At 39.4% G+C, this 24,841-nt stretch overlaps 1 protein-coding gene across 1 annotated transcript; it reads left to right on the top strand.

Annotated features, from left to right (window-relative positions):
* The first annotated feature begins 1,179 nt into the window (after positions 1–1,179).
* Positions 1,180–23,774, top strand: PNLIP (pancreatic lipase). The gene is made up of 13 exons (XM_023224322.2): positions 1,180–1,204; positions 1,339–1,384; positions 2,832–2,986; positions 3,620–3,742; positions 6,370–6,504; positions 9,512–9,623; positions 11,011–11,130; positions 11,221–11,340; positions 11,833–11,951; positions 14,852–14,981; positions 16,133–16,241; positions 17,181–17,345; positions 23,656–23,774. Exons 2-13 carry the CDS (start codon positions 1,339–1,341, stop codon positions 23,717–23,719), a joined length of 1,398 nt encoding a protein of 465 aa, XP_023080090.1. The 5' UTR covers positions 1,180–1,204; the 3' UTR covers positions 23,720–23,774.
* Positions 23,775–24,841: the final 1,067 nt, after the last annotated feature.

Here is a 24,841-nt window from a genome sequence, read left to right as displayed (position 1 = left end):
ACAAGGCCCTGAGCATTCCAGCCTTCTCTGAGTTTATAATATACAAATGATCAGTCTCAAGTGAGAGAATTTCTAAAGAGAATCTTCCTTAGAGGGAACAAGGGAACCAGCTTAACCATGACTGGGGAAGACTGCCTGAGGAGGGGATGAAAAGCTGATATTTGAAAGATTAGGTGGAAATTTGCTATGGTGTCCATCCATGGATCCTTCCTTGTGCCTTCTGTCTTTATTTTAACAATTCCCTTGCTAAACTTCCTGGAACTTGCCTTGTACACAATAATTCGGTTGCTTTTCTCTATACCTATAAACTTTTCCAGGGGGTTGAATTATTTTTGACCACTTTTGACCTACGAATGTGACAATTTCAATAACTCAATGTATAGCTGTGACACTTCCAGGCTAAAAGGTTCTGTTCTCTTAAAATTATAGTAGCACATTGTACTCTTTTTAACATTTATTGTAAGCAATCCGTCCTTAACTGAAAACATCCCCAGTTACTTTCCATCAAACAATTCTCTTTCAGATTATTTTTTCTAAACCATTTTCTTCCAAGTTGAATCATATTTTTTCTGCTTATTCATCATTTCATCTGATAGTGAGGTCACTGATTCTGCCTCTATGCTTTTGGCTATACCCCCAATTCCTTTTCGTAGCTTATTTAGTCTTTCCTCCATGATATTGTTGAGAAATAAATCAGTTATACAGACTATCAAAATAACAAATCAAATGCTTTTCCAGAAGGTATGAACTCTCTTGAAGGATTGCTTCTATTTCACTGTTTTTGAGGGTAAGGCAAGGTTATACAAAAATGGCAAGAGCTGGTAGGCTGTTAGCATTTGCTTTTAAGACTGCTGTTATTAAGTCTGTGAAAACAATTTAGTTTCACACATGCCCACAGACATGCACAGAGAATTGTAAACTTAAAAAAGGGACAGAAAGACTAGAACCTTTACTATAATGAAATTAAAGTGATTTTGAGCTTTACATAATCACATATCTACCCCCTTTCTCATCTTCCCACAACTACTATGGAAAACTTTATCTACTCTGTCAACCTTGGTTTATCTATGATTAAAATTAGAAACACATCCTGGGGCCTTTCTTTGCATGCCATTTTTCCACGGTTTCAAAAAGATAAGCTTCGCCTATAAAAGGACCTTTTGTTGCTATCTGGTTGCGTGTGGAACCTGACAGAATTGCCACGGTGAGTCAGGAACATGTTTTCTAGGCCTAATTGATCAGAATTTATCCATTTTCCCCCAGAGATCTAAATGAACTAAAACTTGCCGATCTTTTAAAAACTTAGCCAGACTCAATCATGTTTTTAATTTCGTGTAGATGCTGCTACTTTGGACTCTTTCACTGCTGCTGGGAGCAGTAGCAGGTAAGAAAAAAATATAAACGTTGAGCTGGGAGAGATTCATTTTTCAGCACGGTCAAGAGGGCTATGGCAGCTGAATTCAGGCCACAGTAATAACATGAAGCATTACTTCAAGGAGTAAAGCACAGGAGATGCATAAGAACACAGGTATGTGGAGTAGGGTTGTCAGAAAACATCTAAGATGCCCAGTGAAATTTGAATTTCAGATAAACAACAAATATTTCCCACAAACAACAAATATGTGACATATGTATACTAAAACATTATCATTTATCTGAAATTCAAATTTACTTTTATTTTGATTTGCTAAATCTAGCAACCCTGACATTAAGTCAAGTTAGGAGTTTGAACCTTGGCTCCTCCACCACCTACAGCTATATTACTCTGAGCAAAATTCTTAACTTCTGTGCTTCAGAATCTTTGTCTGCAAAATGGGGAGAGTCGGATACCCCATCTCCTAGGATTATTGTGAGAATTAGGTCAGATTAGTAAATCTTCCAGCCCAGCACCTGGCACATGGTAAGACTATGAGAAAGGTAGCCCCCACAACAGCTACTACTCTTACTCCTACCATTAATCTAGATTTATCTTCCTTAGAAAAGAGAACCCTTCTCTGGGTTTTTGTTTTTGTTTTTGTTTCTGAGATGGAGTCTCGCTCTGTTGCCCAGGCTGGAGTACAATGGTGCCATCTCAGCTCACTGCAAGCTCCGTCTCCTGGATTCACACCATTCTCCTGCCTCAGCCTCCCAAGTAGCTGGGACTACAGGTGCCTGCCACCACACCTGGCTAATTTTTTTGTATTTTTAGTGGAGACGGGGTTTCACCATGTTAGCCAGGATGGTCTCAATCTCCTGACCTTGTGATCCACCTGCCTTGGCCTCCCAAAGTGCTGGGATTACAGGCTCTTTAGGTTGTTTTTTTATGGAGTGACATTCAAGCCTGGAGTTGTGTTAAACCATGGATTTTTTGTTTTGTTGTTTGTGAACAGCTTCTTCATCACAGTAATGAAGATGACCTTCAGTACAGCAAGGATAGGGATATACGGTTTTGACCTTTCCATAAAATGTAAGCGCTCCTTTCAAAGCCCACAGCTAAACGGTGGCTACAGGAAGTTAAGGCTTAGGGACACAGGGTTGTCCCTTTCTTGAGCACCTATGGCCCAAGGAAGATATCTGAGTTTAGAGGCTAAAATGAGTCCCACATTGGGACTGGTCAGAGACACAAGGGGAGTGAAGTGATCCTATGTGGTAGAATTGAGGACCAACAGCCTGTCTGGAACAGTTGTGTTGTCTTTTGAAGCTGTTTTGTGAGTGTGTGGCTAGGAAGGTGTTGAGAGTAGTGGAGGAGGAATGTCTACCACACAGTGTAATTTAACTCTCATATATATATTGGCAGACAGATCGTTAAAAAGAGCATGCTTGTAAAACTAATATCCTTCTGGGGATTGCAGGAAACGAAGTTTGCTATGAAAGACTCGGCTGCTTCAGCGATGATGCCCCATGGTCAGGAATTGTGGAAAGACCCCTCCATATATTGCCCTGGGATCCAGAAGATGTCAACACCCGCTTCCTCCTATATACTAATGAGAACCCAAACAACTTTCAAGTAAGAACTATCACTGTGTTTAGAACTAAGTTCCACCTGTTTTATGTAATAAGGATACTGAATATTCACGTTCTTAAGAGAAACAAATCAGGCTGTGAAATTTGCATCTTTGTAGATATTCAGGGCACTGAGCTTAGGTATTTCTTAATGTAAATTCTTTATAAAAGGTTCATTAACTTCATATTATTCTTGTCCTTCCTCTATAACATTTAATAAATATGGTAAATATAGGGCTATATTTATATATATAAAGTATATAAACATTCCCAATATTATATATTTATATAATCTCCCATTATGTATGTATATCTATATTAGATAAAGATACATAAACATATGCACACACATACACACGAAGCCTTCCATTGTATGAAGAAAAGATCATTACCACCAAGTTTATAACAGACATATTATCCCAAGTTGAACAACTGCAAACATGTTGTGATGACTGGGAAATGACAACATGGTGATCATAGTGAATACTGTGGTTATAATGGGAGGATCATTATTCACAAGGATCCTGAATCCTAGCAGTCTTCTACTTACCGCCCCTCTCCACGTAGAACCCTCTCCACAAATGGTTCTATTGGCTACTATAGGAAACTGACATGAAACACTTTTCTGTCTAAACAGGAAATTGTCGCAGATTCATCAACCATCAGTAACTCCAATTTCGAAACAAACAGAAAAACTCGCTTTATTATTCATGGATTCATAGACAAGGGAGAAGAAGACTGGCTGTCCGATATATGCAAGGTGAGATGTAGTCATCTCTCAAGGAAAGGTTGTTTCCAAAGTGATAATTAACAACCAGTAAGGCACTGGCCCCAACCAATGAGGACAGTGCTGGTACCCACAGTCTTGAAGGATCTTCAGACCCCTGCGGGGCCTAGAGTTCCTAAGGGAGGTCAAGGAGGTGGTGGTGGGAAGAGGGGGTTTAGGATGCTCAGAGCAGTGAGGCTGGCAAGCATTTGGTAGATCCAGGCACTAGTTATTTAACAACTGATATGGAGGTGTTTCAAAATTTTAGCAACAGATGCTCTCATACTGATGCACACCAGCTAGTCATAGGCCCCTGATTTTTCATTTGTTTTTAATTTTATGTGAAGCGCTAAGAGGTCTCATTTTGCCTGGATGAATTATTTTCTTTTGATGTTCACTTGCTACTCTTTGATCTCCTCTGGTAGCAATAACTTGGAAAACTGTGTAGGTTTTTAATTTTGGTTTCTGTTGTTTCAACAGCAGTGGTCCTATTTTCTTTAATTTGCCTTTGCCTATGTGCTCTGTCATAAAGAAGAATGAAAAGACAGAAAATCAAATAGAATAAATTTTCCTAGTAACTGCTAGTGCTTGAGGAATATTATTATTGATTCATTTGTTCAAGTATTTATTCATGTATTCATCAAATTTCTTTGACCTACTGTGGCACAAAGGGAGTAGTCCTTTCTTCAGAGGTATCAGGAAGAAAGACACAGGCCAGGTGTGGTGGCTCATACCTGTAATCCGAGTACTTTGAGAGGCTGAGGCGGGCTGATCACAAGGTCAGGAGTTCGAGACCATCCTGGCTAACACGGTGAAACCCTGTCTCTACTAAAACTACAAAACAGCCGGCCGTGGTGGTGCATGCCTGTAATCCCAGCTACTCAGGAGGCTGAGGCAGGAGAATCACTTGAACCCGGGAGGCAGAGATTGCAGTGAGCCAAGGTCGCGCCACTGCACTCCAGCCTGGGTGACAGAGTGAGACTCCGTCTCAAAAAAAAAAAAAAAAAACAAAAACAAAAACAAAACAAAACAAAAAAAAAACAGAAGAGAGACAAAAAAAGTCCTCCTAAGCCCATAGAATTTCAGGTCTGCCTGTGGCTCAAACCAAGGGCAGAATGAGTCAACTCCAGAGCATATCCATTGATCCTAAAGACAGATGAGCACCCTAGAGTCCGTACACTCTGCAAGTTTAAACACAAGCAGTAAAACCACAACTTGTCTTCCAAAATAATTTAAAGCTGATGATTATTGGAGAGTAGTAATAGATTTTTACACAACAGCGAAGAAAAAAAAATGTGATTCTCAGTTCAAAAGGAATATAGCTTCCTTTGATATGGCTATGTAATTTATTTCTAAGATCCCAAAGGCAATTGTGGTTTGTTTTTGTTTTGTTTTGTTTTGCATTGATTAGGCTTTGACAGCACTATTGCTTTGAGATGCAGAAACAAGTGGTTTAAACTAGAAGGATAAAGGTTCTACATTCCAGTCCTGACTCTTTCCGTAGCTATGATTAGCAAATCTTTTCCCTGCTTTGGATTTTTCCTTTTGAAAATGGAAAAGTTGGAGATGATTTCTAAGATTGTTCCATTATTCTCAAATTCTTTTTATTTTTGAGATGGAGTCTTGCTCTGTCACCCAGGCTGGAGTGCAGTGGTGCGATCTCGGCTCACTGCAAGCTCCGCCTCCCGGGTTCACTCCATTCTCCTGCCTCAGCCTCCTGAGTAGCTGGGACTACAGGTGCCTGACACCAGGCCCCGCTAATTTTTTGTATTTTTAGTAGAGATGGGGTTTCACTGTGTTAGCCAGGATGGTCTCGATCTCCAGACCTCGTGATCCACCCGCCTCGGCCTCCCAAAGTGCTGGGATTACAGGCGTGAGCCACTGTGCCTGGCCTATTCTCAAATTCTTTTGGAATAAAAAGAGGGTATACATAAACGCACTCAGACAACAGAATTCCTTCCAGAACTAACCTCCATGAAGCCATAATTAAATGCCATCAAGCAAGGCTTTCTGTAGATATCTGGTAGGCAGTGTTTTCATGTGAAATATTAATAACTCTTTAGTGATGTACAATAAAACATGTTCATCTAAAAATTTTGATTGGTATTTCCATTGCGGAAAAACTTATTCACCTTCAATGTATTTATATAAGGGGTCCTAACATTGTCTTTCATTCATTCATTAAATATTTACTGAGCACCTTCTGTGTACCAGAATCTCTTCTGGACACTGAGGCTGCACCAGTGGACAAGGCAAACAATGTCCTTGGGTGCATTCTAGTAAGGGACAATGTAGCCTTGTGGCATTTAGGATGACCTAATGAACAACCCATTGTACCACATTTTATACATTTTTTTCTTGAATTAAATGTCTCTGTATCTGCTACAGCAGAAATCCCAAGAATCCAGTTCCCACTATGGTCAAATTCCAGTTTGGAGATGATGTTAAACTTTAGCAGAGATGATGTATCTATAACAGACTATAAGTTTTGTCAGTTGCATTGGGGTTAAAATGATGTCGTGTCAGTCAAGGAAGGAATTTATCCTAGTCCTCTGATATGTTAACTAGTAATTAATAAAGATCCTGAATTATGTATCTGTTTATTGTGCCCCTTCCACCAGAATCTGTTCCAGGTGGAAAGTGTGAACTGTATCTGTGTGGACTGGAAAGGTGGCTCCCGAACTGGATACACACAAGCGTCACAGAACATCAGGATTGTGGGAGCAGAAGTAGCATATTTTGTTGACGTTCTGAAGGTAATTACCCCTGGATTGTATAAAAGCCTGTACACATGGTTTTCCAGATTGTCTTTCCAAATAAAAAAGTCTGTAGATTTAATCATAGATAAAGACATTTCTCTACTCAGATATGACATTTCCCTACTCAGATATGACATTTCCCTTGGTTACAAAGAAAATTTTTTAAAAAAATCTAGCTTTGGGTTTCATCAATAACCCATTATGTTAATAAACTAGTTCTTTTTGGCTGGGTGCAGTGGCTCACGCCTGTAATCCCAACACTTTGGGAGGCTGAGACAGGCGAATCGAGACCATCCTGGCTAACACGGTGAAACCCTGCCTCTACTAAAAATACAAAAAATTAGCTGTGCGTGGTGGTGGGCGCCTGTAGTCCCAGCTACTCGGGAGGCTAAGGCAGGAGAATGGCCTGAACCCAGGAGGTGGGGCTTGCAGTGAGCCGAGATTGCGCCTGCACACCAGCCTGGGTGACAGAGCAAGACTCCGTCTAAAATAAAATAAAATAAAATAAAATAAAATAAAAATAAACTAGTTTTTAAAATTTAACTTATTCAAGCAATTGGTAGGTTGTTTTTAATAAATTCCACGAGTATTTGTTTTAATTTCACTAGTTATTACCTATGTGAACCTTAAAATTAATCTAGTTTTGTTTGATTTTAGTTTTGTTTTCTTAAGAGAAGCACAGTGATAACAAGCTAACCTCATTTGGTAACAAAAAAACACAGAAAATGTTATACTCAAATGTGTTTAAATAACTGTTTTTATTTTTACTTTCTAATCCAAATACTTGCTTCATCATCTCTGGATAACAGCTCTTCATATTCATTAAGGTTTATCTCTCCAACAAAATACAGCCCTACTTCCTCCAGATTAAAAGTTAAACCCAGTTCCATTTTTCATTATAACTATTTTAAAAAACACGGACGTCAAGTGCTTTGGAAAGGCAGTGTATCTTCTTGACACTGAAGTTTTTGAAGGTTCTCCCCTGCGCCCCTCACGAATTCTGCAACACAGTCGGTCAATGATGGACTTCAGATATGATGGAGGTCCCATAAGATGACAATGGAGCTAAAAAATTCCTATTGCCTTGTGACTTATAGCTATCATGATACCATAGCACAACATATTACTCATGGATTTGTGGTCATGCTGGTATAAACAAACCTACTGCACTCCCAGTTATATAAAACTCTACCACATATAATCATGTACAATATATAATACATGATAATGATAATAAATGATGACATTACTGGTTTACATATTTACTGTACTTTTTATCATTATTTTAAAGTATACTCCTTCTACTTATTAAAAAAAGAAAAAGAAAAACAGCCTCAGGCAGATCCTTTAGGAAGTATTCCAGAAGAAGACATGTTATCATAGGAAATGACAGCTTCATGCATGTTATTGCCCCAGAAGACCTTCCAAGAAATAAGATGTGGAGGTGGAAGACGGTGAGGTTGATGATCCTGACCCTGTATAGGCCTAGGCTAATGCAGGTGTTCGTGTCTTAGTTTTTAACAAAAAAATTTTGAAAAGTTAAAATGGCTGGGCGCGGTGGCTCACACCTGTAATTCCAGCACTTTGGGAGGCCGAGGCAGGCGGATCACGAGGTCAGGAGATTTAGACCATCCTGGCTAACATGGTGAAACCCTGTCTCTACTAAAAATACAAAAACTTAGCCGGGTGTGGTGGCGGGCACCTGTAGTCCCAGCCACTCGGGAGGCTGAGGCAGGAGAATGGCGTGAACCCGGGAGGCGGAGCTTACAGTGAGCCGAGATCCGGCCACCGTAGTCCAGCCTGGGGGACAGAGGGAGACTCCATCTCAAAAAATAAATAAGTAAATAAATAAATAAATTAATAAAAATAAAAATTGCATAAAGAAAGAAAAATATTTTAAATGAACTGAGTGTAGAGTAAGTGTACAGGGTGTATAAAGTCTTCAGCAGTGTGCAGTAACATCCTAGGCCTTTACATTCCCTCACCACTTACTCCATGACTCACCCAGAGCAACTTCCAGTCCTGCAAGCTCCATTCATGGTAAGTGGCCTCTACAGATGTACCACTTTGGGACTTTTTTTTTTTTTTTTTTTTTTTGAGACGGAGTCTCACTCTGTCACCCAGGCTGGAGTGCAGTGGCACGATCTTGGCTCACTGCAACCTCCACCTCCCAGGTTCAAGTGATTCTCCCACCTCAGCCTCCCTAGTAGCCAGGATTATAGGCACCCACCACCATGCCCAGATAATTATTGTTTTGTTTGTTTGTTTGACGGAGTCCTGCTCTGTTGCCCAGGCTGGAATGCAGTGGGGCGATCTCGGCTCACTGCAAGCTCGGCCTCCCAGGTTCATGCCATTCTCCTGCCTCAGCCTCCCAAGTAGCTGGGACTACAGGCGCCCGCCACCACGCACGGCTAATTTTTTGTATTTTTAGTAGAGAGGGGATTTCACTGTGTTAGCCAGGATGGCCTCGATCTCCTGACCTCGTGATCCGCCCGCCTCGGCCTCCCAAAGTGCTGGGATTACAGGCATGAGCCACTGCACCTGGCCAATTTTTTTATTTTTGTAGAGACAGGGTTTCACCAGATTGACCAGGCTGGTCTTGAACTCCTGACCTTAGGTGATCAGCTCACCTCGGCCTCCCAAAGTGCTGGGATTTCAGGCCTGAGCCACCAAGACCAGCCTAATATCTTTTATACTGTATTTTTACTGCATGTTTTTTAGGTTTACATATATTTGGATACACAACTAGTTACATTGTGTTCCAATTGCCTACAGTACATGGTACAGTCACATGCAGTACAGCTTTGTAGCCTAGAAGCAACAGGCTATACCACATAGCCTAGGTGTGTAGTAGGCTATGCCATCTAGGTTTATGTAAATACACTTTATGATGTTCCCACAACAACAAAATTGCTTGACGATGCATTTCTCTTAATGTATCCCCGTTGTTAAGCAACTTGTGACTGTACTTGAAAACATTCTAAAAAGGTTTTCTTTCTTACAGTCGGCGTTCGATTACTCACCTTCCAACGTGCACGTCATTGGCCACAGCCTGGGTGCCCACGCTGCTGGGGAGGCTGGAAGGAGAACCAATGGGACCATTGGACGCATCACAGGTTGGTCAAAACAGTGAAAGATGCTAGGGGGTTGAGGCAAGAGGATCTCTTGAGCCCAGCAGTTTGAGGCCAGTCTGGGCAACATAGTGAGACTCCCATCTCCTTAAAAAAATAAAAAGTAAGTAAGTAAGTAAGTAAATAAATAAAGCTACAAAATTAGACTATGTGTAGACTGTCTGTGGTCTAAAAGGAAATACAAGATGGAAATTTGGTGCAATTCTACTTTTTACCTTCTCATGTTTTCTGAATTGGGCCTCACGATCGGAAATCACTCTGTTCTGAGGCTTTGTAAAGTCTTCACTGATACCAGTCTTTGGTCTACAGCACTCTGTTTAACGTATTTATATTGCACGTGACTAAAATGTGAGTTAAGGACATCTAGAGATTTTATTCATGCCTATTTCCCCATTGACCAACATTCACAAAGGACAAGTTTCATGAATAGAGTACACTTCATAAATAGTAGAATAAATACAATTAAACCCAGGGAGCTGGGTTCCTTTGTATAACTGATTATATTTGTATAACTGATTATATTCTGCTTCAGTAGCAATTGCTAATGTGCTTAAACCTCAAACGTAACCCCAGAGTTGTCAGGGAAAATGTGGTCAGGGTGCCCTGGGCTGCCAGTTCTGTGTGCTGCTAATGAGATAACAAATAGTATTTTACAAACCTGAGGCTGGCTCCATTCAGCCAGTGAGCTCATATATTGGATATCCAGGTTCTAAAACCTCTGTAAGGTTATAAGAAAGATTCTACCATCCTGGATCTGAGAGGTGATTATTTCAAGGAAGGACCACTTTCCTCTTCCATCAGTGTTCAACCTTTTTGTCTCTGACTTGTTGATTCTCTTTTTAACCCTTGGGATAAGTCAGCTGTATCTGGACTTGGAATAATCTGGAATGCCTATCCGTTCATTTGCTGAAGGGGAGTTCTGCACAGGATTTTCTTTTCCACAGTCTGTAAATGTTTCTTTCCCATAGCCTGCTCAGCCAGGTGCTGTGCAGTGCAAGCCTGTGTTCTCAGTGACATCTGTGGAAGCCAAGGTCCTTGCTCTTGTGGAAGTTCACAGTCTATTGGGGACTCTTTTACCCTGAGTGGTTTTTAGTCCAGTGTGTCCCAGAGTTTGCCTCTTTTCTTGTAACTGCGCTAGTGACCAAGACTCTCCCACTGACTACACGGCCATGAGGAAAGGCATATTCTTTGGTTTGGAGAAAATTCACTTTAAAGCAAATAGCTAGAAGCAGATTCCCCTTCAGCAAATGGTCAGGTAAGGAAGAACTCGTTCATCCCTTTCCATGCATAACTCATATTTTATTCTTAATACTTATACTCAGGACTGTACTCAGGACTTGTCATAATTCATGACACATACTCTTTACTCTAGGGTTGGACCCAGCAGAACCTTGCTTTCAGGGCACACCTGAATTAGTACGCTTGGACCCCAGTGATGCCCAATTTGTGGATGTAATTCACACGGATGGTGCCCCCATAATCCCCAATTTGGGTGAGTTCCTCAACCTGTCCCCCAAAGGGTGTTATATTGTCTGAGTCTATACATTAGCATAAACCCTCATTTACTTTTATGATTCTTCAGGGTTTGGAATGAGCCAAGTTGTGGGCCATCTAGATTTCTTTCCAAATGGAGGAGTGGAAATGCCTGGATGTCAGAAGAACATTCTCTCTCAGATTGTGGACATAGATGGAATCTGGGAAGGTAGAACTATTATGTGTACAAAGAGATCTTCTTGGGGGAAAGCTTGCGTTTTGTTTTGCTAAACTTGCTAAGTTCTTTGGAATTGTACAAGTCTCGCATTTTATGTAACAAAAGACTTTTAATTGTATCCATGAGATGTAGGTTTTCACTGGAATAAGTGGGCATGAGGAGACTGGGAAAGAAAGTGGATTTTCAGTCAACTTCCGAGCACCTAATTCAGGGAATGAGCTTTTATTTATTTAGACCAATCTTTTTCTTCTACAGTATGTTAAACCTTTCATTTAATTACAGTATTATCTATTATAATCTTAAATAGTACTCAACTTCTGATTACATCACAAATCATAAATGTACTTTACAAATGACTTTGTTCTGTGACCCGCATGAGCTCACATTAATTAGAGAAATCTATTCAACCACTATATTCTGAATATGACGTTAACTCGGAAAAATGCAATCTGTCCTTGATGTGTAATTGTGCCTGATTCGAAGGGACGCGAGACTTTGTGGCCTGTAATCACTTAAGAAGCTACAAATATTACGCTGATAGCATTGTCAATCCTGATGGCTTTGCTGGATTTCCCTGTGCCTCTTACAGCGTCTTCACTGCAGTAAGTAGACTCCACCTTCTGCATAAAGAATTTTGTGACTGTCACTTCACATGACTGGTATGGTTTCCTATATATGACCTCATTCAATGAATATTTTTATACTTTCAAACTTATACATGCCTTTAATTATAGATATGTATTTAAATAGTGATAAATTAGAGCACTTTAGAGAAATGAGCTTGTAAATGGAAATGTCCTATGTTTACTTTCATTTGTATTACTTTTGTATTCATTGGGTAAATATTCAAACTTGTTTTAGAAATAACCCTAAACAAACAAAAAATAATTAGTCTATGGAAATCTGAGAAATATCTATAGGATGCTGATGAACATGGAAAAATTTTCTTAAATGCTGACCTTTTAAACTATTAATATATAATTATAGACATGTGTGGATGTTTCTGTGCAATTTCATAATTGCCAAGTTTTTTTTGAGTTTTCATTTTATTTGGTATTCTCTTGATATCTTGGTTGAATTATTTATTTAATTTTACTTTAAGTTCCAGGATACTTGTGCAGAATGTGCAGGTTTGTTACACAGGTAAATGTGTGCTGTAGCGGTTTGCTCTTGGTTGAATTCTTTATATGTCATCTCAGCTATGACATATCTATTCTCTGGGTGTTTTTTTTTATAAAATTGAATTTTCTTTGCACCATAAAGTTTTGAAATTAAAATTTAAAACCTATGGATTTAATAAGAAAATTTCCAGTAACAAATGTGCCAACTGAAGTCATAATTACCCCGGATATATACTTTAGTGATTAGGAGAGAGGATGCAAATCCCGGTTTCACCATTAAATAGCTGAATATCTTTGAGCAAAATACTTCTCCAAGAAGTTTCTTCATCTGTAAATGTAAATACTAATGGTAAGCTCAACATATTTGGTGAGAGGACTTAATGAGAACACATATGTTAACTGCTTAGCTCAGAGCAAAAAATATAATAGCATTCAATTAATGTTAGCTATTATGGGAGAGGGAGTGCATATATTATTCACACTACAGCTTCCATATACAATGAGACAGAATATCCCTCCTCTTTCTTTATTTTAACTTTATTTTAATTTTCTTCCCCAATACCCAACAATAAGTAATGGGGAAAAAATAAAGAAGCAAACACAAAAGCCTCAGGTTTCATCCAGTTAAAACTTAGTCTAATTCAACAATATAAACAGTTCTTTTAAGTGATACTCAGCACTTGTATAAGAAAAAATGTCTCAGTCTTACAGATGTCTTCACCTTTGCACTCCCTTCTAAGCTTCTCTCCAAGTGAGTGCTGGGGCCAGGTGATCTGGTGGTGGTGGTCAATGTGTGTTCAGCAGAGGAAATGAATTGGGAGTCTGTGGGTGCAAAGTCTTTGCGCTCCTTTGGACGCTGGGTAATAGCCTTGTCTTTTATTGATGGTCACACTGCTGTATTTAGAGATGGAGTCTTGGGCTTGTCTGTTCTTCTGGCTCTAGCAATGCCCTCAGAGGGCTTTGGCTATTTCTTCCTGGCTGGCTTAGGCAACACCTGGATTTTGTTGAATGCCAACCCTGGGACCGTGATAAGCCCATAATGTGGTCCATTGAGCCAGGAGTCCACCACTTGCCTTTACTGTAGAGTAGCCCTGCCCCTCATAGTGGGAATTGGGACACTTGTCCTGCCAACTTGGTTCCTCCCTCTCCATCTCTTTTTCTCATAAGTCCTTGGTTCAGAAACAAGGAGTATTTTCCTGTATGAATATGTCTTCTCCAGGTATCAGCCTCACAGTAAGCCTTAGGCTAGCTGGGGCATTTTCTCTTCACATAGAGAAAATTCCAGGATACGAATCCTTCAGGGCTTGATATGCTAAACATGAGCTAAAACAATTGAAAAAAGCCAGGCGTGGTGGCTCACACCTGTAATCCCAGCACTTTGGGAGGCTGAGGTGGGTGGATCATGAGGTCAGGAGATCGAGACCATCCTGGCTAACATGGTGAAACCCTGTCTTTACTAAAAATACAAAAATTAGCTGGGCGTGGTAGCGGATGCCTATAGTCCCAACTACTCTGGAGGCTGAAACAGGAGAATGGTGTGAACCCAGGAGGCAGAGCTTGCAGTGAGCCGGATCGTACCACTCTAGCCTGCGTGACAGAGAGAGACTCTGTCTCAAACAAAAAAAAAAAAAAAAAAAAGGAAAATAATTGATTTTGTTTATCAGAAGCTGATTATAACCTCTATTCTACTTATGCAATCTTTCTAAAATAAATTCTAGCTGTAAGTAGATGAATGTCTTGGGAACAAATTAGGCAAAAGAAGAAAAATAGAAGATAGATACACACACACACACACACACACACACAGACACACACACATACTTATATATATTCTCTCATTGTATTTGTTTGTTTGTTTGTTTGTTTTTTGAGATGGAGTCTTGCTCCCTTGCCCAAGACTTGAGTGCAATAGCGCAACCTCGGCTCACTGCAACCTCTGCCTCCTGGGTTCAAGCAATTCTCCTGCTTCAGCCTCCAGAGTAGCTAGGATTATAGGTGCCCGCCACCAAGCCCAACTAATTTTTGCATTTTTAGTAGAGACGGGGTTTCACCATGTTGGTCAGCTGATCTTGAACTCCTAACCTCAGGTGATCCACCTGCCTCAGCCTCCCAAAGTGCTGGGATTACAGGTGTGAGCCACCGCACCTGGCTCACTGTATGATTTTTATAGTATTGTGTTGTTTAACAGTGAAGTTGGTGACTTACTGTTGTGAATAATGAAATGCGTTGTTAATCTTTGCTGCTGAAACACTATTAAAATCCCCGTTTACCATCAGAACAGAACTGGCTTTAGAATATTTGAATGGCAACAACATGTAGGAAATATAGTACACAATTAAAACATAGGGCATCCTTATTCATCATTTGTTTGTTTTCACTAGAACAAGTGCTTCCCCTGTCCAAGTGAAGGCTGTCCACAGATGGGTCACTATGCTGATAGATATCCTGGGAAAACAAATGATGTGGGCCAGGAATTTTATCTAGATACTGGTGATGCCAGTAATTTTGCACGTAAGTTTCTATTTTCTGTATCTTATATTCGTATTGCTATATATTTTATTATTATGTCCACTGAAAATGTGCATACTTGCTTTTCTATACAAAAGTTTTAAACACCCCTTCTGCAATGTGGAAAAATGCTCAATGCTATGTTCAAGGTAATTATAGCTAATTAGGGTGGCAGAACAGAGTTTGGGTCCTGGACTCTTAGAGCTGCAAAAATAAGTTTCTTCACATTTGGTTCTGGTGCTATATTCAGAAGGCTTTCTCTGCTCCAGCCTCTTTATATTCACTCAAAAGTTTCACTGAACAAAATTCTGAGATTTTCGTAAAAGCAGAAGGGTAATCTAGGAGAGAGAGATGGCAGAGGTTGTGAGAATGGAAAGACATTGACAGATTTAAGAGATGTTTAGGATTGTAGGCTCCATGGGTGATGGGAATTAGAGAATGGAGGAGTGGTAGGAATGGGAACAGGGTCTGGGTTTCTTTTCTTACTAATAGAGGAAGAAAACTATTTGGATGAGAGTCAATTGGTACAGTTTTTTTTTTTTTTAATACTGATGACAAATTTTATCTCCTCCACAATTTGCTCAGGCTATCTCTAAATGGCAAACTATTGGCTAGTACCAAGAAAACGTTCTTTTGGTTTTCATAAATTAATATATCCCAAAGGCAATGAAAAGTTGAATTATGGAATTTTGAAAATAAATGTAGATATTTAGACAAAAAGATGGCAGTACTCTAAAATTTTGGTGATCTATGAAATTTGGTGATCTATGAAAATAAATTAAACTGAAAAAATGTCACAGTTCACAATTTTACAACTACCTTTTAACATAACGTTCTTATAACTTTCAAGGATAAATTGTCAGGTTGGAAACTGAAAACTAAATGTATTATTTAGTCCCTTGGCTTGAAAAAAAATCTGTCTTAACTTTGAAAAAATTCTGCAAAGCCCCTGCTACCTAATGCCTATCCCCTAAACACATATAAAGGAATATCTATGACTATTTGATTATAAAATTACACACACACACACACACACACACACACACACATTATAAATAAATTATTCAAAACTCACCAGTAGTGGGATCCGAATTAACTTGTTTTTAGTGTCTTTTGTCTCCAAACTGACATTTTGCAATTTTTCTCCCTTGCAGGTTGGAGGTATAAGGTATCTGTCACACTGTCTGGAAAGAAGGTTACAGGACATGTACTAGTTTCTTTGTTTGGAAATAAAGGAAACTCTAGGCAGTATGAAATTTTCAAGTGAGTAAAATAATATTGCTCTATGCTTTTTTTTTTGAGTTGAAGTCTCGCTCTGTTGCCCAGGCTGGAGTCTCGCTCTGTCACCCCGGCTGGAGTGTAGTGGTGCAGTCTTGGCTCACTACAACCTCTGCCTCTAGGGTTCAAGCAATTCTCCTACCTTAGCCTCCCGAGTAGCTGGGATTACAGGCGCCCACCACCACGCCTGGCTAATTTTTGTATTTTTAATAGAGAGAGGGTTTCACCATGTTGACCAGGCTGGTCTCAAATTCCTGACCTCAGGTGACCTGCCCACCTAGGCCTCCCAAAGTGCTGGGATTACAGGCAGGAGCCATGGTGGCCAGCCAATACTTCTTAATGTTGGAATACTGCACCTGTATAATGTATGCCATCAACTTAAGAGTTTGTCTATTCATTACTATATGGAAGTAGAGTACTGACATGTATAAGGAAAAAGGAAGAAATTGTGTCATCCTTATGCCTTAATACTATTCAGAATTCAGTTTCTAAATATTTTCATGCTATTTCCTGATAAAACCATTCATGTTTGCTTTGATGACTGGCATCTGATTTATAATCAGTAATTAATTAGTCTGTCTACAAAACACATGCAAAAAGATGATGAAATACTCTCATCATTTATTAAATTGTGGAGGAATTGTGACTAATACATTTTGAAGTTTTATTAAAGCAAAGGTGACTAATGTGAGATATTCATGGCAAATGGACTACCAGTGAGTTAGCATGCATGTCTGAATTTGTTTAATACATTAGAATGAAAAATGTACTACTAATCACCTTAGCCAGAAATGTACTATAAGCTGGTCTTAGAAACATAAATGTGTATGTATATGTATATATACACACACACACATACAAATATATATGTATATATTTATATGTATGCTCATGTATGTTTTTGTTCACTTCTTAAATCCTCAGGGGCACTCTCAAACCAGATGATACTCATTCCAATGAATTTGACTCAGATGTGGACGTTGGGGACTTGCAGAAGGTTAAATTTATTTGGTATAACAATGTGATCAACCTAAGTTTACCCAGTGTGGGAGCATCCAAGATTATAGTGGAGACAAATGATGGAAAACAGTAAGTAATGAAAATCCCAGGAGATGTGAAATATCGAATCTGTATTTATAGTTCTATTCCTTCTAAAAGTCTAACTTAAGTGAAACCTCCTACAGGGGATCACCTACATCCTAGTTACAGTTGCTTCCTAATGCCTTCTGTTTCTTTAGGAAAAAGGGTAGAACTTTAGGAAACAGCTTTGATCAATTCGTAGACAAATATGTGATAGCTGATACAAATTAAATGTTAGAATGAGAATCCGGCTTCATGATTCTAAGGTGAGAGGAATGTTTCCTTTGGCAGCTGTGTTTTGTGCTATGTGAGTGCTTCTTGTGTGCATCTTCCAAACTTCCCGGGCTCACCTAATTGCTGTTTAAGTTGCTAGGAACACAGTGAATGTATCAAGAAATAGAAATAGGCTTTTCCGAATCACTGGTCTTCTTAGTGAAGATGAAGGTCCAGGAGATAATCCTTGGTTTCAACCAGGACTGGAGGGTGTGGGAGCCAAAGGAAGGTGAACTACCAGGAAAGGTGATCTGATGATAATCATGACAATACCAACACTACACCAAGTATTTCTGAGTATTAGGCCAAATGCTGAGGCAAGCCCTGTGCTTCTGTCATTCTCTCCTTCCATCCTCATAAAAACCAAATGAGGGGACTTTGCTTCTGGCAAAGATGGAGTAACAGAACCCAGATTTACTGTCCTGACTGAAATAACCAAAAATTCAAACAAAGTATGTGAAAAAACAGTTTTCCAGACACTGAACATCAAGGAATAAGGGATAGTGATCCCTGAGAGACAAAAACGGACAAGATGGAGCCTTGCAGTTGCCCCAGCTTACTGCTCTGAGAGATTTCCAGGATGTGTCACAGAGAGGAGAAACCCAGGCAGAGTTCAGTGGACTCCTTAAGTTAAAGAATCAGAGTTAAGAATCAGAAGATCCAGGGAAGTAGATTTCACAGGACAGCATACCAGACAGGAGTGAGTTGCCGAGGGAGAATCCCAGAGGTTATGAAAAGTCCCCCTGAATATTCATCAAGGTACTGATTGGCCCATGTATGAGAACAAACCAGCTGGAGGTCATTGAAATATCCATTTGATGGATTAGAGAAAATAGTTCCCATACTCTTGCGGGACTAGGAATGGTGCTTACTTCCACCAAGCAGTCTAGAAAAGTTTATAATTCAAAGGACACAGGGTAGAGTATTTTAGAAAGTCTTGCTTTATAGTGGAAAATAATTTACCTATATTGACCAAGATCTGTAAAGAAACTGTTTCCAAATAACTTAACTGCGTTGCAGAACAAAAAGGTCAAGAATATTTATAAAGATCCAGAACTATCAAGCACCTAAAAATCTAAAATCCACAGTATCTGACTTTGACTCAAGGATTCCCAGGTATATAAAGACGCAGAAAAATCCAACCTATAATGAGGAGAATAATCAATCGACACCAAACCGAAACTGACACAGATGTTACATTAGCAGAGGAGAAAATTAAAACAATTCTTAAATCTGTATTCCATTTGCTTAAAAGGTCAGTAAAGGTGTGGCATATACAGGTTGAGTGTTTCTCATCCAAAATGCTTGAGATCAGAAGTGATTCAATTTTGAATTTCTTTGGACTTTAGGAATAGTTCCATTATATGTACCAGTTAAGCATGAAAAATTAAAAAAAAAAAATCCAAAATCTGAAATGTTCCAATAAGCATTTCCTTCGAGCATCATGTTGGCAATCAAACATTTCAAATTTCAGAGCATTTTGGATTTTTAATTTATTTTTATTTTATTTTTCCATAAGTTATTGCGGTACAGGTGGTATTTGGTTACATGAGTAAGTTCTTTAGTGGTGATTTCTGAGATCCTGGTGCACCCATCACCTGAGCAGTATACACTGCACCATATATGTTGTCTTTTATCCCTCGCCCCCCTCCCACTCTTCTCCCCAAGTCCCCAAAGTCCACTGTATCATTCTTATGCCTTTACATCCTCATAGCTTAGCTCCCACATATCAGTGAGAACATACAATGTTTGGTTTTCCATTCCTGAGTTACTTCCCTTAGGAATGGATTTTTTACTTTTAGATTTAGATGCTCAACCTATATAGAAAAAGACCCACACTGAGTTTCTAGAGATGAAAAATACAATGTCACAAACAAAACATGCACAGAATGTAACTAACACTAGATTAGACATTATAGAAGACAAGGTTAATGACCTTGAATACATAATAGAAACTTTCTGAAATGAAATACACAGAGAAAACATCTTTAAAAGAATTTTAAAAGAATATCAGTGATCTGTAGGACAATAACAATAAGGCTTATTTATTGGAAATAAGACCCTAACAAAGAAGGGACAGAAAAATACATGTGAAGAAATAATACCTTGAAAATTTTCAAACATGGTGAAAACTATAAACCAACAGATCAAAGAAAATCACAAGAAACATGAAGAAAACAGCACAGCACCAACACACATAAAAATCAAAATGCTCAAAACCAGGTAGAATGTACATTATTCAGGTGATTACGCTAAAAACCTAGATTTCACCACTATATGATATATCCGTCTAACAAAACTTAACTTGTTCCCTTAAATTTCCACAAATAAAAAAATGTTGAAACACAATTATAAAGACAAAATATTGAAAGCAGTCAGAGAAAAATGACACATTAGAACAGTGAAGAAAAAAAATTACAGCAAATTTCTAATCAGGAACAATGCAAGCTAGAAGACAGTGAAGCAACATCTTTGAGTATGGAAAGGAAAATCTGTTAACCTGGAATTTATACCCATAAATATCTTTCAAAGACAAAGATGAAATAAAGACTTTTAAAACTGAAATAATTCCTCACCAGCAGGTTAACACTAAAAGAAATGTCAAAGGAAGAACTTCAGGCACAGGAAAATGATACCAGGTAGAAAAGAATTCACTAAAAGAAATTAAGAACCCAGGAAATAGGAAATACATGATAAATACATAATATTTTTAATTCTTATTACTAAATTCTCTTTGAAAAAATTGACTACTTAAAAAATAATGACAGTATTTTGGGGAGTATATAATATATGTATAAGTAAAATGTAACAACGACATAAAGGGCACGGGGGGAGAACTGAAAATATGCTATTGGAAGGTTATTATACCATTTATAAATTGGTATACTCTCTTTTGAAAGTAAGATGTGATAAATTAAAAATATGTGCTATAAATTCTAAAATAATGAAACAAAGCAGGATAGCAAATAACCCAAACAAGGAGATAAAACGGAATAAAATATAATCCAAAATAGAGTATAAAAAGAACTAAAAGGGACCGGGTGCGGTGGCTCACGCCTGTAATCCCTGCACTTTGGAAGGCCGAGGCAAGTGGGTCACGAGGTCGGGAGATTGAGACCGTCCTGGCTAACACAGTGAAACCCATCTCTACTAAAAACACAAAAAATTAGCCAGGCATCATGGAGGGTGCCTCTAGTCCCAGCTACTTGGGAGGCTGGAGGCAGGAGAATGGCGTGAACCCAGGAGGTGGAGATCCCACCACTGCACTCCAGCCTGGGCGACAGAGCAAGACTCCTCTGTCTCAAAAAAAAAAAAAAAAAAAAGACAATAGCCTCATACCTAGCCATATAAATAATCGTATAAAGTAAAAATGGTCTAAATACCACAATTAGAAGACAAAACTTACTCTACTGTATTTTTAAAAACTCAATATCCAATTGTATTCTGGCTATATAAAATGTACTTTTTTATTTTTATTTTTTTTGAAATGGAGTCTTGCTCTGTTACCCAGGCTAGAGTGCAGTGGCACGATCTCAGTTCACTGCAACCTTTGCCTCCTAGGTTCAAGTGATTCTCCTGCCTCAGCCTCCTGTGTAGCTGGGATTACAGGCAGCAGCACCACTCCAAGCTAATTTTTGTATTTTTAGTATAGGCAGGATTTCACCATGTTGGTCAAGCTAGTCTCAAACTGACCTCAAGTGATTCACCCACCTCGATCTTCCAAAGTGCTGAAATTACAGGCGTGAGCCACTGTGCCCAGCCTGAAATGCACTTTAAACATAAAAACACAAATAGATTTCTCAATGTGAAAGAACCGAATGTGATACACTGTTAATCATTAGAAAAATGCAAATTAAGAACAGAATGAGATACCACCTATTTAAATGGCCAAAATTAAGATTGATAATACCAACTCTTGTGAAGGACTATCATACAGTGCTGATGGGAATATAAAAAGGATACAACTACTTTGGAAAGCACCTTAACAGTTTCTTAAAAAGCCAAACATGCATCTAGCTGAGTCAGCGATTTCAGTCTTCGCTCTTTACCCATGAGGCAAGAACATATATGATTATACAAAAGATTTGTACATGAATATTTACAGCAATTTTTTTTTTGAGACAGAGTCTTGCTCTGTCACCCAGGCTGGAGTGCCGTGGCACAATCTTGACTCACCACAACCTCCATCTCCTGGGTTCAAGTGATTCTCCTGCCTCGGCCTCCCCCGTAGCTGGGATTACAGGCATGCGCCACCATGCCCAGCTAATTTTTGTATTTTTAGTTGAGACCGGTTTTCGTCAAGTTGGCCAGGCTGGTCTTGAACCCCTGACCACAGGTGATCCACCTGCTTTGGCCTCCCAAAGTGCTGGGATTACATGGGTGAGCCATTGCGCCTGGGCCTATAGCAGCTTTTATTGTAACAGCCGAGAAGTAGAAACAATCCAAATGTCTACCAAAAGAGGAATGGATAAACAAACTATGGTCTGTCCATACGATGGAATATTACTCAGCAGTGACAAGGAATCAACTAATGGTACACTCAACCATATGGATGAATCTTGAGATAATTATACTGAATGAAAAGCTAGATAAGAGTGCATACACCTTAGATTCCATTTATATAAAATTCCAGACAATTCAAACTACTCTGTAGTGACAGCAGAGCAGTGGTTGCCTGGGAGGAGTGAATATTGGAGGGAATGGGAAGAAGCAATTACAAAGGGGAAGAAAGACAATTGGGGAGATGATAGATATGTTTATAACTTTGATTTTGGTGATGGTTTCAGAGGTGTATGATGTGTGTGTGAAAACGTATCAATTTAAATATGTACAGTTTATTCCAGGTAAATTAAAGCTCAATAAAGCTGTTAAAACAAAAATGTATATCCTATGAGGTAGTTTCATTATCCTTTTTTAATGGATAACTAAATGAAGATACCATTTCTGAATTTCTGTGCAGGAAGCTTGACTCTACAAAATTCTTAACTACTACAAAACAAATTCAGTTCACCTTTAATCATATATAAATATTGGTGCCTTTCATTTCTTGTGTCCCTGATTGATAACTGTTTTAACCTTTAACTTCCTATTTGTGAGGCTGCCAGTCATTGAGGAAGTGAGCATGAAGGGAAAAAAAAAAACATTTTCTGAGCACCTTTTTCCATGCCTGATAGTTTACATATGCTAAGGTATTTTATTAAAGAAAAATATTCCAAAGCATCCTAAGTATTGTTCAGCCTTTTCTTTCTTCCCTTCCTCCCTCCCTCCCTCCCTCCCTCTCTTCCTCCTTCCCTTCCCTCTTTCTTTCCTTCCCTCCTTCCCTTCCCTCCTTCCTTCCCTCCCTCCCTCCTTCCTTCCTCCCTCCCTTCCCTCCCTCCCTCCCTGCCTTCTTTCTTTTCCTTCCTTCCTTCCTCCCCTTCCTTCCTTCTTCTCTTCTCCTTCCTTTCTTTCCTTCCTTCCTTCCTTCTTTCTTTCTTTCTTTCTTTCTTTCTTTCTTTCTTTCTTTCTTTCTTTCTTTCTTTCTTTCTTTCTTTCTCTCTCTCTTTCTTTCTCCTTCCTTCCTTCTTTTCTTTTCTTTATTTGATGCACACATGAAAAGAAGGCATATTATTCAGTCTTAATGAGAAAATTTTGTCATTTCAATTCCAATATTGAATTAAAATAATGGTTAGCTAGCATAATACCAGAAATTAGTTTTTATACACTGGGCTGATTTCTTATGATGGTGACTCTGCTGTTCCTCAGTTGCATGTTTTGACATGGACTAAGTATTCAGTGACTGCTCATGACAAATGAGTCTTTCTTTTTCTTTGGGGTGTCTATTGACAGCTTTTCTCTCTGCTGTTGCACAACCAGAAAATTACACTGGAAAGGAGAATCCATTCCTTTATGTAGAAGAGGTCTTCCCTAGGCCATTGTCTGATCTCCAGCATAGGGTGTGCCCTTCCCTCAGACTGGGAGGTTGGGGGCAGAGGTTGTCCTCATTGTCACACTCCAGATGTGTGCCAGGAAGAGGAGGTGACTTTGTGTTGTTTTCTCTCCACAGGTTCAACTTCTGTAGTACAGAAACCGTCAGGGAGGATGTTCTGCTCACCCTCACACCGTGTTAGGAGACTACTCTTACCAATGAATTGACTTCTAATAAAATCTGGTGGTGATGCATTACATGCCTGTTTCTTTTGTCCAAAACCTCCATTGTTTCAAGTGAATCTGTTGGATAAAGTGACTAAACTCCAAAATTTGGAGTTGGTCAAAAGAACCACTAATGACTGTTAAATTTTGCTGCATATTTGACCTTAAGAATGCTGTTTACAGGGTACTGTCAGCATGTTCATTATTAATATTACTTATGCCGTTCTTGTCACTTAAGGCAGTCTTCCATGTCCAAAATGACCCCCTCTTGGTGGGCTCACATGGAAAAACTCACAACTGCCACGTTTTCCATAATCTTTAAGTTCTGTGTCTGCTCCTAATCAGACATCTCAGGGGAAATGACACACAAGGAGATGAGGACTAGACAGATCCAATGCTCCCTAACAGGTCTACCTGGTCTGTGTGGGGCTCCCCAAAACCTCTCACTTCTCCTGCAGCCTCTTTGATTTTTCTAAAGTACAAATAAATCATCCTCCCAGTTGTCCCCAGGACAGAATCCATATTCTTTTTTTTTTTTTTTGAGATGGAGTCTCACTCTGCCACCCAGGCTGGAGTGCAGCAGCGCGATCTCTGCTCACTGCAAGCTCCATCCCCCGGGTTCACGCCATTCTCCTGCCTCAGCCTCCCAAGTAGCTGGGACTACAGGCGCCCGCCACCATGCCCAGCTAACTTTTTTGTATTTTTAGTAGAGACAGGGTTTCACCATGTTCGCCAGGATGGTCTAGATCTCCTGACCTCGTGATCTGCCCGCCTCGGCCTCCCAAAGTGCTAGGATTACAGACGTGAGCCACCGCACTTGGCCCCATATTCTTTAGTAAGCCTTGTGAGGTCCTTCTTGGTCTGGTTGTCTCCTTGGACTCCAGCTTCATCTTTCACTATGTTCCTTCTGGAACTCTACATTCTGACCCTGTCCCCCAAGAGGGTCTTGATCTCTGATGCTGCTGGATGTTGTCAGGAACTCTTCTCCCTGGGATGTTCTTTTCTCTGTTAAACTCCTATTGGTTCTTAAATCTCTTTGTAGACATCACTTCCTCCAGGACTCACCTCCATTATCCGCACCCACTAAGACTTGATTAGAG

This window comes from Piliocolobus tephrosceles, chromosome 9 (genome assembly GCF_002776525.5).
Source record: "Piliocolobus tephrosceles isolate RC106 chromosome 9, ASM277652v3, whole genome shotgun sequence".
Lineage (NCBI taxonomy): Eukaryota > Metazoa > Chordata > Mammalia > Primates > Cercopithecidae > Piliocolobus > Piliocolobus tephrosceles.
This window is presented reverse-complemented; position numbering and strand designations above follow the sequence as displayed.